General features: G+C 41.5%; 1 protein-coding gene across 6 annotated transcripts in view; it reads left to right on the forward strand.

Moving 5' to 3' along the window:
• Positions 1-13,860, forward strand: part of TEX26 (testis expressed 26) — a 90,541-nt gene that overhangs the window by 45,543 nt on the left and 31,138 nt on the right. For 3 of the 6 annotated variants that reach the window (XM_016925122.3, XM_016925125.3, XM_054665168.1), the window contains one exon: positions 4,196-4,477. The exons of 2 other annotated variants lie outside the window; for them this stretch is intronic. In XM_016925122.3, coding sequence (XP_016780611.2) covers positions 4,196-4,401 — 206 coding nt within the window. In that variant the 3' untranslated portion in view covers positions 4,402-4,477. Of the gene's footprint in view, positions 1-4,195; positions 4,478-9,856; positions 9,996-13,860 lie in introns of those variants that run through there. One more of the 6 variants, XR_001708636.3, reaches the window with a different exon arrangement.

Genomic DNA, 13,860 nt, shown 5'->3' on the forward strand with positions numbered 1-13,860 from the left:
CTGACCTGCCCCAATGACTCACAAACTGTGAATGAGAAATAAATGCTCTTTGCTGCATGCCAGAGGCCAATGTAGCAATAGCTGACTGGTACAGGCACAGCATTTATTTAGATGCAACATTCCTGGGACCCTCAAAATGAGAAAAAGCTTTGTAGAATCAGTTCTTTCTCAAAAACATTACATTCTATCACCGTCAACAAATGTGTGTTTAAAAAGCAATTGCATTTTAAAGTAAGAGTGTGGTTGAGGTTCTCTTGTATCTTAAAAATGGCAAGGGTGTTTTAAACATTGAACACTTTAAAGATTCTCATGAGGCCAGTAGCCACTGCTTATTTTAATGTGCTAGAAGCTGTGAGTGCTTTAACCTGGTTCATTCTCAGAGAAGATCAGCAAACCCAGATCAGTCATGGACCTGGCATGAGTTAATTATGTGGCACTAGAATCTCTATTATTATATTTGTAAGATAGTAGTTTTTCAACGGTTACTAATCCTGCCATTTTTTTTTCTTGTGGTATCCCCCGATGGCTCTTTAATTCTCTTTTTTCTTTCCTGAAAAGCTTACCCTTGTTAGGCGATTTCTGGGGTGTTTTTTTTCTTGCCGGGAACCTCTGTGGCCACAGCACCTTTGCCCAAATTCTTGTCCTGCATCCAGGAAGAATGAGGTACACAAGTGAAGAGTGAAGAAGAGTTTTATTTAGTGTTAGAGCAACTCAGAGGAGTGGGTAGCTCCTTTCTGCTGGCAGGTCATCTCTGAGGCTCTCAGTGGACAGGGTACCCTTCTCTGCAGCTGGTCATCCAGTCCCATCATCTCTCTGCTCTCTTTGTCCTCTGGCCATCTTCTGCCCTGCTCTGGTTGAGCCCAGGGCTTTTATGGACCTCAGAAGGAAGGAAGTGTATGCCAATTGGTCCATGGGCGGCCATGGGTGGGCCTGGACTCTTCCAGGCCCATGAGTCCCTACTCCAGTTCACGGGACTGGCAGCCCAGCCCCTAGTCTTCAGGCTCTCCCTGGCCTGAGGGTGGGCCCTTACTGGGGACCCTCTTCCTTCTACCCAGGATTCTGTCAGCCTCCCGCTGGGACTTGGCCCCCAACCCCGCTGGGAGATTGGAGCGGGCCTTGGGAGAAGAGAGAGGCCAGGCACTGGGAGCAGACACCCCTAAGCCTGCAGGGACAGGGGTCCTTCCTGGGGCACTCGAGGGTGTAGGCTACAGAGATGCCCAGGTCCTGTGCCTGGGAGGGCGGTGCAGCTGCACCCAGGAGCTCCCGCCCCACCAACTCAGAAGAGGCAGGACTCCCACTTGTCCCCAGCTCCTGCCTGCTTCCTGGAGCAGGAGGCCCAGGTCTGCAGCCGCGAATGAGGCAGCTGCAACTGCACCTGGGAAGGCAGATCCTTCCTGTTCCCGTTTCTCCCAAGAGCACAGGAAGGCTCCGATCCACAGCTGCATTTTGGGCTGCTGTAGCCTCACCCAGTAGGGGGCGCTCCTTCCTGCTCCCTAGAGCAGGAGGCCTGGGTCTGCAGCTGTGGTTTGGGTGGCTGTAGCCACATGGGGATGTCCTGTCCCAACTCAGAATGGGCAGGGTTCCCCCTGGCTCCAGGGAGTGTACAGCCCCAGCTGCGCTTCCCTGCTGCAGCTGGCATGATGGCAGCAGCCACTGCCATCACCCTTGCACACACCTTATTCAAAATAAAAGTGTATATAGTGGATTTCTATGCTTTCTAGAAATATCTGTTCTTTGTTTTGAACCTCTTGAAGAAACAGTTATGTAAATGTGTTTAAAATTGTTCCACTTTGTTTTAAAAAGCTTTTGTGAATAAGTAGAAAACAACATCCCTTTAGAATGAAGGCTGCAATAATTTGTAAGAAAGTAAGAAATGAAACGCAGGTTATAGGAATTTGTTTCCACTACGTGTTAGAATTCTCCTTTCTGTACAGGAGGTATATGAGTCTGGAGCAGGGCTTATCAGCCTTGGCTACCCAATCAAATGTCCTGGAGAGATTTTTAAAATCCTGATCCCAAGGCCACTTTCCAGACCAATTACATCAGAACTTCTGGGGACGGATCACAGGTGCTAAGGTGATCCCTGTGCACAGCAAAGAGTGAGAACCACTAAACTAGAGGGGGGATCTAATTGGTAAATTGCACCTGCGAAGGTTAAGTTGGTAGTTTAGTCAAGGTCTAAGCAGGAAGCAGAATCCACCCCATTTGTTTCAGATGATGGGGCTTAAGTAAAGGGACTACTTACTGAGGACATAAACGTGGGGTAAGGCTCCCAGAGACTTGAGAGAGAAGAAAGCTGTTACCACCTCTCCCTGTGAGAGCCTGGGCTGTCGGGGAGCTGCTGTCCCCTGGAAGGGACAGAGCCATTTTGGGGGACATGACACAGGGAACAAGAAGGGAAAAATTCCTCCAGCCTTGCTTCTCCTTCCCTCTCATATAATCTGATCTCCTGGCAATGGCTCTCACTGACAAGCCCAATGGATGCTTACCAGCAAGGTATTGATGGAGATGCAGTCCAAAGAGTTAACCTCCTGTGGCACCAGCCAGGCCAGAAAAGGCGATTAAAGGGAATTTGGAAGCCAAATAAAATATAACCAACACAATTGGCCAGCCTTGCTGAATGAAAACCACAAGCGGAGGGTATGGCCAAGTACTGAATAAATTTTTGAATGTAATTTTATAAAAAGTTTTATAAAATAAGGAAATTATTCATTTAAAGAATTATCTTAATAAAAAAGATATCATAGACATATCATGAAATTGGGACTATTCCAGAAAATTCAAGGCATATGACTATGACAATTTAAACTTTATCCTTCATTTAACATTTATTTTTAAATATTTTTAAAGTCTTTCATACCAGACACCCTGCTGTACTAGATACAGAAATGAAAGACACAGTAATCTATTCCATTCCTAAAGGTCTAAGAGTGTAGCAAAAAATACAAGTTGGCAAATGTAATGAAATTTACAATTTTGCCAGCCCAGAGCAGCATGCCTCACTTTGGGGGATACTCTCCTACCCCAATCCAGCCATGTGATTCTGATGTCAGCTGAAGGCTGTCTGTGCCCTGCCCGGGCCAGGTACCATCTGAATGTGGTACCTCTCCTCTCTGGCCATGGTTGGGGTTTGGCCCAGGATTTTCTTCCATGGGGACTGGGCAGAGCAGTCTTTCCTCTGTTGCTATGAGGCTGTAAGAAGATGTGTCCAGAGCTGCCCATGGTCTTCTTCCCAGTCCCACAACAGCAACCAGCCCCAGAGAATGGAGACCTGAGAGAGGATGTATGAGGAACGGAAGAATCCTGATGAGATTGGAGTGTCTATCCTTGAAACCATCTCCATCCATGCCCCATGAACAATTCATTTCTTGATTTGACTACAGCTGGATTGAGCTAGATTTCTGCCACTCGTAATCAACAGGGTTCTAACAAATACAGAAGGAAATCTCAGTAACATCCTAAAAGAGCCATGTGCAGAATGCTATGAGATTTCTAAGAGCTTGCCTAACCCGGCCTGAAGGGTCAGGAAAGGGTTTCTGGATCAAGGTAAAGGCCCAGGTTTTTATGGATGTACAGCCACTATAATCAGGCTATTTTCAAAAGCAAGAGTTTCAAACTGAAATGCCTACAAGGGTGCATAGGCAAGAAAGCAAGATATTTTTCTCTTTCTATACTCTCCTACTACTCTCACACAACACAGAGCACTACTGTGACCACATGTGTGGAGTTTTTTCCCCGACCGAATAGTTCTCCAGCACCAGGTAGGTGTCCTCCTAGCTCACAGTTCAATTCAACTGTGACGCTACCTGGAGTTGGCGCAGACCTGGCAGGATGAGGACTCACGAAACCATCTTTGCAAAAATTATAACAGTGAGAAATCTGTAACAGTGAAAGGGATCTGACCTAACCAACTCCATCTTGTGTCTAACCTTCCAGCTGCCCTTGTTCATTGCTGGGCATAGTCTGAACTAACTTTGGGAGGAACTTAGTTTATAGTTTAACTTTGGAACAAAGATGGTAACAGCCCTTTCTCAAAACAAACCCCTTCTTGCCTGGGGACTTGACTGCCTTTGTAGGACTAACAAATTAGCCTCAAGAAACGCAACTTCCCCGTTACTCCTGCAGATAACATCGCTATTTACTCCTGCAGATAACATCGCTATTGTAGAGCCTAAGATTTGGGATGTCTTTTCAGGTTTTTGGATTTCTGATGACCGATGGCTCTACCCAGACTCACTGTTTGGTCCTGTGACCCCCACCCAGGAACTGACTCATCGCAAGGGGACAGCGTCAATTCCCTATGATTTCATCTTTGACCCAACCAATCAGCACTCCCCACTCCCTGGCCCCCTACCCGCCAAACTATCCTTGAAAAAACCTAGTCTTCGAATTTTTGGATAGACTAATCTGTGTAATAATAAATCTATGGTCTCCCGTTCATCTGGTTCTGTAAGAATTAAACTCTTTCTCTATTGCAGTTTCCTTGTCTTGATAAATTGGGTCTATCTAGGCAGCAGACAAAATGAACCTGCTGGGTGATTCCAGTCAGTCCCACAAGACTGCCCCCCATTGCAGATGCCAACAGGAAGTAGTAAGTCCCGAAGTTACTCACAGCTTCTGCCTGACATGGCTACAAATTGAAAGTTCCTATGACTGCCTTCTTGAGTTTGATCATTTGCTAGAACAGCTCACAGAACTTAGAGAAACACTTCACTCACATATGCCAGTTTATTATAAAGGGTATTACAAAAGATGAACACGACGAGCCAGATGAAGAACTACATAAGGCACAGTATGGGGGAAAGTACAAGTTGCTGCCAGGCCTTCTTCAGGCACATCACCCTCCAGGCATCTCCAATGTTCAGCAACCTGAAAGCTCTCCAAAGCATGTCCTTTTGAGTTTTATGGAAACTTCATTACATGTGCATAATTGATTACATCATTTGTCATTGGTGATTAATTCAAACTTCAGTTCTTCTCCCTGATTGGGGGGTGGAGTTGAAAGTCTCAACTCTCTAATCAAGATTGGTTCCCCTGGCAACCAGCCTGCATGTGGAGTCTATCCTGAAGCCTCCCTCCTTCCCCGGCAGTCCTCTCAGACATCTCATTCACATACAAAAAGACACATCACTTATCACTTTGAAACATTCTAGGAGTTGCCTGCCAGGAAACTGGACAAAGACCAAAATAGGTATTTCTTATTATAAGTCACAGTATCACAGGAGGCCTGGCAGGTAACCTAAATGAGGGAAGCGGGCCAGGAGTGAGACCATAGGGAGAGTGACTGGTGAAATGAAGAGTGCCCACTATGTTTAAAAGGGCTGCTGAGTTATCATAGCAACAACAACAAAAAAAACTACTTTACTCCATTTTTGTTTAAGGGGCTTTACCCATTCCTGCTCATAGGCTAAGATAATTTTAGAGCACTAATAGGCAAAAACAACAATCCTAAAGTTTAAAAAACACTTTAGCATTAAAGGACACATATTTAAACAACTATGTTTTGTTACAGATTTATAGGACCATTAAGGCCTGACCAAGGACAAAGGCATTCCCAACCTCCCCAGACCCTTGCTGGCACCCAATTGTCTGTGGTTACTGGTTAGCTCTTGATCTCAATTCCCTCCTCTTTCCCCTGCGCTTAACATGAAAAGTACCTACAATTTGTATTGGCTTAAGGTGGTGCTTTAGGACAATAGTTCAGCATCTTCTCGGTTTTCTGGCTCTCCAATAAACCTGCTTTTCCTCCCACCAATTTTTGTCCCTTGTGTTTGGCGAGCTGCTGGATGTGGGTTTGCTTACATTATCTCTGGCTAATTGTTGCCCTGTTAGTATGTGTTAGTCATATAGGATTTCAGGAAAAGCAAAAAATATGTTTTTTAAATGTATTTACAATTTTTATTGTCACTCTTTCTGGTGTATAGTGTTACAGATTTTGACAAATGCATAGAGCACTGTATCTATCACCCCAATCATTATATGGGAAAGTAAAATTCCATCTAAAATTCCTCTGGCTGTTCCCCTGTACACAGCCCCACCTCCCTAGCCACTAGCAATGACAGGTTTGGTTTTCATCCCTATCATTTTGCTTTTTCTAGAATGTCATATAAATGGAATAATATAATATATAACCTTCTGTATCTTCTTTGATTTATCAAAATGAATTTTGTTGTTGTTCTTGTTCTTGTTGTTGAGTAATCTGTAGTAACATGTTGCTTTTTATGGCTGAGTATGGATGTACCAGTCTATTTATCTGTTCACTGGTTGAAGAACATCTGGGCTGTCTCCAGGTTTTGGCATTTGCGTATAAAGCTGCTATAAGCATTCAGGTTTAGGTTTTCTTTTCTTTTTTCTTTTTTTCTTTTCTGTTTTTTTGAAACAGTCTTGCTCTGTCACCCAGGCTGGAGTGCAGTGGTGCAATCTTGGCTCACTGCAACCTTCACCTCCCAGGTTCAAGTGATTCTCCTCTGTCAACTTCCCAAGTAGCTGGGATTACAGGCACCCGCCATCACACTCAGCTAATCTATTTGTATTTTTAAGAGAGACAAGGTTTTACCATGTTGGCGAGGCTGGTCTCAAACTCCTGACCTCAGGTGATCCACCTGCCTCGGTCTCCCGAAGTGCTGGGATTACAGGATTGAGCCACTGTGCCTGGCTCAGGTTTAGGTTTTCTTGTGAATACAACTTTTCATTTCTCTTCAGTAAATAAATACCTGGGAGTGGGATTGCTGTGTCATATGCATGTTTAACTTTATAAGAAACTGCCAAACCATTTTCAGAATGACTGTACCAGTTTGCATTTCACCAGCAACGTATGAGAGTTACGATGGCTCCACATCTGTTATTAGCAATTGGAACAGTTAATTTTTATATTCTGTCAACCTGTAATAATCTATAGAATCAAAATCCAGTTTAAGAGAGTTTATTTAAGAACAAAACTGAGGATGGCCACCTTGAAAACACAGACTCCAAAGGGATGGGGTCAAGTGCTCTGAAGCTGAAAAGTTAAGGTCTTACTTATATAGGCAGAAAACAGGGAAGTTTAACAGGATTACAACATTTTCAACACAAAGCTGGTTTATGCGTTATAGAAATTTGATTAGGTATGGATTGTTTTCTTTCTCAATTTAAAAGAGTATATTTAACATTCCATTTTTGACAACATGATGCTATTTGTGTAAAAGAAGAAAAAGGAAAGTTAATCTATAACAAAGATCAATAGTTAAGAGGGAAGGGATTCTTCTCTGGTTCCCTTTAGTCTTTATAACATTTTATAAAACAATGCAGGTAAAGAAAAGGGTAATCTATAATCAGAGAAACAAAGGTTACAGATGCCTAGGCTATAGCTGCCTTTTATACGACTCACGTCCCATAATCACGTTCCTTTAAGGCCCCAAATAAAGTTCCAATAGCTTTGATTTTGAATTACTTATTTTCACATTTCTGTTTGTTTGTTACTATTCTAATATTACATCATAGTTTTACTGTGCATTTCCCTAATGAAAATGATATTGAGAAACTTCTCATGTGCTTATTTACCAGCTGTATATATATTGGGGGGAAGTGTTTATTCAGATCTTTTGCTCATTAAAAAAATGGATTGTTTGTATTCTTATTGTTGAATTTGGGGATAATATATATACATATTTGAATACAAGTTGTTGGACAGAAATATGACTGGTAATTATTTTCTCCAAATCTGTGGCTTTTCTATTTATTATCTTAACAGTGTCTTTTATCCAGTAAAAACTAAGCCAGTGTCACAAAGATTTATCAGGTGAAGGATATTCCTTTCTCTTCCTAGTTCGCCAAGAGTTTTGTTTTGTTTAATCATGAATGGATGTTGAATATTGTTAAATGCTTTTTTTGAACCTATTAAGATGATCATGCGGCTTTTCTTCCTTAGTCCATTAATATGAGGGTTCGTTGGTTGACTTTTAATTGTTGAATCAGCCTTGCATTCCTGGAAAGAATCCCCTTAGTGGGAGAATTGCTTAAGGCCAAAAGCACTGGGATTACAGCCATGAGTCACTATGCTCAGCTCAATTTCTTGATAGATATTATCCAAACTATTCTTGTTACCCACTTCTCGAATGAGCTTGGTAGTTTGTTTCTTCCAAGGAATTTGCCCAGTTTATCTAAATTGTCAAATGTATGGACATAAAATTGTTCATAGCATTCCCTTTTTCTCAGTGTACGTGGGTTTCATAGTCATGGCCCCCGTTTCATTTCAAATACAGGTAATTTTTGTCTTCTTTCTTTTTTTCTTCATTAGCTTAGCTAGAGGTTTATCAATTTTGTTGATCTTTTCAAAGAACCAACTTTTGGTTTCGTAGATTTTTTTCTATTGTTTTTTGTTTTTCAATATCCTTAACTTCTGTACTCATCTTTATTCTTTCTTTCTTTCTTCTTGCTTAGGGTCTAGGTGTTTCTTCCCCCTAGTTTCTTAACCTAAAAGCTTAGGTGACTGAGAATTTTTGTTTTTCCTACTACTTAATGCTATAGTCTAATATGTTTTCTATGCTTAATGCTATAGTCCAGTATATTTCCCCCATGCACTGCTTTAGCTACATTCAATGAATTTTGCTTTATTTGTATTTTTATTTTCATTCAATTTAATATGCCTTTAAATTTTCTTAGAGATTTACTCTTTGAACTATGGGCTACTTAGAAATTAAATTTCCAAATATTTGGGATCCTCCCAGACATATTTCTATTATTAAAGCCCAGTTTAATTCTGCTGTGGTCTGAAAACATACTTGGTATGATTTCTATTCTTTTACATTTGTTAAGGTTTGTTTGATGGCCCGGAATATATTCTTCCTTGGTGAATGGTCCATGTGCACTTGAGAACAATGTGTATGTGCTTTTCGGTATTCTATTAATGTCAATTATGTCAAGTTTGTTGATGGTGTAGTTTAAATCTTCTGTATCTTTACTGATTTTCTGTGTATTTGTCAATTACTGAGAGAAGAGTGCTCAAGTCTCCAACTATAATTGTAGATTTATCTTTTTTTTTTTCAGTCCTACCAGTTTTCGGTAACGTATTTTGAAGTTCTGTTATTAGCTGCAAACACACTGTTATGTCTTCTTGGTGAATTGATCCCTTTTTCATGATATACTATCCCTCTTTATCTCTGAAAATGTTCTTTGTGGGTTTTTGTTTTTTGTTTTTTGTTTTTTTTGAGGCAGAGTCTCATTCTGTCACAGAGGCTGAGTACAATGGCATGATCTCGGCTCACTGCAGCCTCCACCTCCTGGGTTCAAGTGATTCTCCTGCCTCAACCTCCTGAGTATCTGGGATTCCAGGCACCTGCCACCATGTCCGGCTAATTTTTGTATTTTTAGTAGAGATGGGGTTTCACCAAGTTGGCCAGGCTTGTCTCAAACTCCTGACCTCAGGTGATCCGCCCACCTCGGCCTCCCAAAGTGCTGGGATTACGGGCGTGAGCCACAGTGCCTGGCCCAGGCCTCTCTCTTATTTTCCTGGGGAACAGTAGAACACTGTGTTCTACTGTTACCGATTCCTCAGTGCTTGCTTGCCTTGTGGTGGGGGTGTTCTCTGTTGTTTTGGTTAAGCCTTATTCTTAAGCAGGCACTGTGTCCCTGGGTCTCAGGGCATGGCCTTCTCAGGGCTCTTTCCTTTTCCCCAGCACTTATTCCTGTCCCTCCCCCATGAATAGAGGATGTTTTCTGTTCCCTTCCCCCAGCAGCAGTGAGTTTTCCCCAATCTTCTTGCAGATGAAGGCTTTGTTCCATAGGGGAGTTAAGGGAGAGGCCTGGTTAAGATTTCAAGCTTCTCCTGAATTAGCTGCTGTCCTCAAGGCTTGTACCAAGAAGGATGTTTTCTCCCCAGGTTCACCACTCCCTTTTGTGAGTCCTTGGTGGGGTACATGGAGAAAAGTCTGCAAGAGGGTGTGAACTCCCCTACGTTTGCAGCCCCGTCAAGCACCACACTCTCTTGCCGGCCCATCCTCTCAGCCTATATCAAATTAGTAAGTATTCTCACGGAATTCTTCTTTCTGGTGTCCGGCCACTTCTGGCTCAGGTAAGCAAATGATAGTGTCCCATCTCTCCCTGCAGATACCTGTGTCTCCTGAGTTTTGGTTGCCCTGTGTCGTCAGCTCTCTGATGGGCATAAGAAAAGTTATGAACTTGCAGTTTGTCCGATTTTCTATTGCTGTTATCTCATTAGGGTGGGAAATACACCGTTTCTGACTTTCTAGATTCCTGAACAGAAATCAAAAGTCAGGAATAGGGTTTTTATTTGAAATTTTCTGTCTTTTAACAGTTTCCAACTAATTCAAATTTTTTAAATATGCAAGTCAAAACACATCTTGGATAGGATCCCTATGTGATCTCTGCTCCCAGGGTCTTGCCATGTACCAATTTGTGCCAGTTTGGGGTTCAGGGGATTTTCTAGACCTGTTTAGCCAAATTAAAGGTGTAAATCTTACATCACAAGTCTTTTCTTATTTTCTGTTTATAATTAGTTTATGGATATAACTGGTCAATGAGTAATCAGCTACTAACTAATCTTTTTTAATTAGTCTAATGTTTATTATTTCATGGTAACTATAAACCCCCATAAAATACTTTGGATAACACGTAATTGGAATTGTATTGGAGTCATATGATGAAAACCCATGAAACCTACTGAAGAACATAAAGTAAGGCTTGGGTAAATGAAGAGCCAGTGCAGTCTTATAAAAGAAGATTCAGGCCGGGCACGTTGGCTCACGCCTGTAATCCCAGCACTTTGGGAGGCCAAGGCAGGCAGATTACGAGGTCAGGAGATTGAGACCATCCTGGCTAACACGGTGAAACCCCATCTCTACTAAAAATACAAAAAATTAGCCGGGCATGGTGGCAGGCACCTGTAGTCCCAGATACTCGGGAGGCTGAGGCAGGAGAATGGCGTGAACCCGGGAGGTGGAGCTGGCAGTGAACCAAGATTGCGCCACTGCACTCCAGCCTGGGCAACAGAGCGAGACTCCATCTTAAAAATAAATAAATAAATAAATAAAAGAAGATTCAATATTGTAAAAATGCCACTTCTTCCTAAATTGACATAAAGTTAACACCAGTAGAATTTCGAACAGTATTTTTTTATGAGTGTTGTGTGTGCGTGCAGGTAACTTGACAAAAAATTATAAAGCGCATTTGGGAAAGAACAATATCAAGAATAACCAGGAAATTTTTGATAAGTAAGATGAGTAATTAGGAGAAAACTTCCCTAACAAATATTAAAATGTATTATAAAATTGCTATACTGTACTATGTTACAGGTAACAGGAAAGATGAGCAGATTAATAGGACAAAAATAGGATCAAGAAAAAGGCTAAAATATATATGAGAACTTAGTATGTGATAAAGGTGCCAGTGCAAAACCGTGAGAAAAAAAATGGCTTATTGAATACACGTTATTTAAAAAAAAATCCTTTGGAGAAAAAAAAAGATGCACCTTCAAATTGCTACTCAACAAAAATAAATTCCAGATGGAAGAAATAAACAAATGTAAACTATAAGCTATAACATAAAATTTTCCAACTACTAGAATAATTTTTATTTTATTTATTTATTTATTTTAAGTTCTGGGTTGCATGTGCAGAATATGCAGGTTTGTTACATAAGTATACGTGTGCCATGGTGGTTTGCTGCACCCATCAACCCGTCTTCTAGATTTTATGTCCCGCATGCATTAGGTATTTGTCCTAATACTCTCCCTTCCCTTGCCCCCTACCCCCTGACAGGCCCCAGTGTGTGTTGTTCCCCTCCCTGCGTCCATGTGTTATCCTTGTTCGACTGCCCCTTATGAGTGAGAACATGCAGTGTTTAGTTTTCTGTTCCTGTGTTAGCTTGCGGAGAATGATGGCTTCCAGCTTCATCCATGTCCCTGCAAAGGACATGAACTCATCCTTTTTTGTGGCTGTATAGTATTCCATGATGTATATGTGTCACATTTTCTTTATCCAGTCTATCATCGATGGGCATTTGGGTTGGTTCCAAGTTTTTGCTATTGTAAATAGTGCTGCAATAAACACACATGTTCAACCATTGTGGAAGACAGTGTGGTGATTCCTCAAGGATCTAGAACCAGAGATACAATTTGACCCAGCAATCCCATTACTGGACATATACCCAAAGGATTATAAATCATTCTACTATAAAGAAAAAATTTTTAAAGAAAATCTGTGGCTAAGGAAAGCCCTTTCTAAGCATGCTGCAAAAATCAGAAATTTAAATAAACAGACTACTAAATTTGTCTACATAAAGTATGGCTAAAACAAACTAAAAAGACCTCCCCCTCCCCACCAAAAAAATCATAACCGTAAAAATGTTTAGGAGACAAATAACAGAAAAAGTATTTGCGTCATATATTAAAAAGTAGCAATAGTAGTATTATCTATGAAAATATTAATCATAGTTCATGTAAATCAATAAGAAAATAACAAATGCCTCAATGGAAAAATGGACGATGGTTTGCCACATTGACAAAGATGACCCAGCGTCAGCAAGGGTGGTAAAGGGCACGCTCATGCATTCATGGGATGTGTATGAATCTCCCAGAGTTGCTGTATCAAAACACCACAAACTAGGTGGCTTAAAATAACAGAAATTTATTTATCTCATAGTTCTAGGGGCTAGAAGTCAGAAACCAGGCTGTTTGGCAGGGCCATGCACCTCTGAAGCTTATAAGGAAAGATCCTTCCCTGCTTCTTCCAGCTTCTGGTAGCCTAGGCATTGCTTGGTTTGTAGATTTATCACTCTAATCTCTGCCTCTGTTGTCACATGGCATTCTCTACCTTCCTTCTGTGTCTGTCTGTGTCCAAAGTCTCCTCTTCCTATAAGAACTCCACTCATATTGGACTATGGCCCACTCTAATCCTTCATGACTTTATCTTGATTACATCTGCAAAGACCCTATTTCCAAAAAAAACGGCATTCACAGGTTCTGGAGGTTGGAAATGCAACATATCTTTTGAGGGACACAATTCAACTCATAACAGAGTGTAAGTTGGGTACAATCTTTCCAAGGGACAGTTTGGCAATATGTTTCAGAGTTCCCTTTTCATAAATATACTCTAATGACGTCTTTGCACAAATGGGAAACTTACATACCGGTTTTTGTTGTGATTGTTCATCAAAGTGTCATGGTCAGTGATTGTCTGGGACTGGTGCGTGGGAGTAAAATAATTTACCAAGACAGGAATGAGTTTAGAAAGGCAGGTTTATTGCAGAAAGGGGAGGTATGTTGCAAGGATACAACGGGCAAGACAGCGGAAGGAAGGATGTCTGCCAAGAGGCAGGGCCTGGAGGGGAGTTGTATAAGGAGGCTAAATGCTTGTGGACAGGATGCTGGGGCATAGATGGGCTGTGAGCTGAGTACGTGTCACAGGGTGCCTGAGTGCTAGCGCGCCTTTTGCAGTTGACCCCATTTCTAGGAATATTTGTTCCTTTTTACCCCAGCTAAGCCCGTTCTTTAACTTTTTCTCTTAACTTTTTAGGGCCCCGCGCAAAGCACTATATAAAACTCCGGAAAAAATGTCAACAACCGTTATGCTCATTAATACGGAACCTTTAAGGAAATTCAGAATGAAACATTATGCACACACTTAGGTCTATTTTTATTGATATGGAAACACACTCTAGATATCTTGCTAAGTGAAAAAAGCAGGTTACAAAATAGTATGATCTCATTTATATAAAATTGTACATCTTTACATAAAGGTAGAGCCTGAAAAAATGTTCAGCAAATTGGCCACGCACGGTGGCTCACGCTTGTAATCCCAGCACTTTGGGAGGCCGAGGCGGGCGGATCACGAAGTCAGGAAATCGAGACCACGGTGAAACCCCGTC

The sequence above is a fragment of the Pan troglodytes genome, chromosome 14 (assembly GCF_028858775.2).
Source record: "Pan troglodytes isolate AG18354 chromosome 14, NHGRI_mPanTro3-v2.0_pri, whole genome shotgun sequence".
Taxonomy (NCBI): Eukaryota; Metazoa; Chordata; class Mammalia; order Primates; family Hominidae; genus Pan; species Pan troglodytes.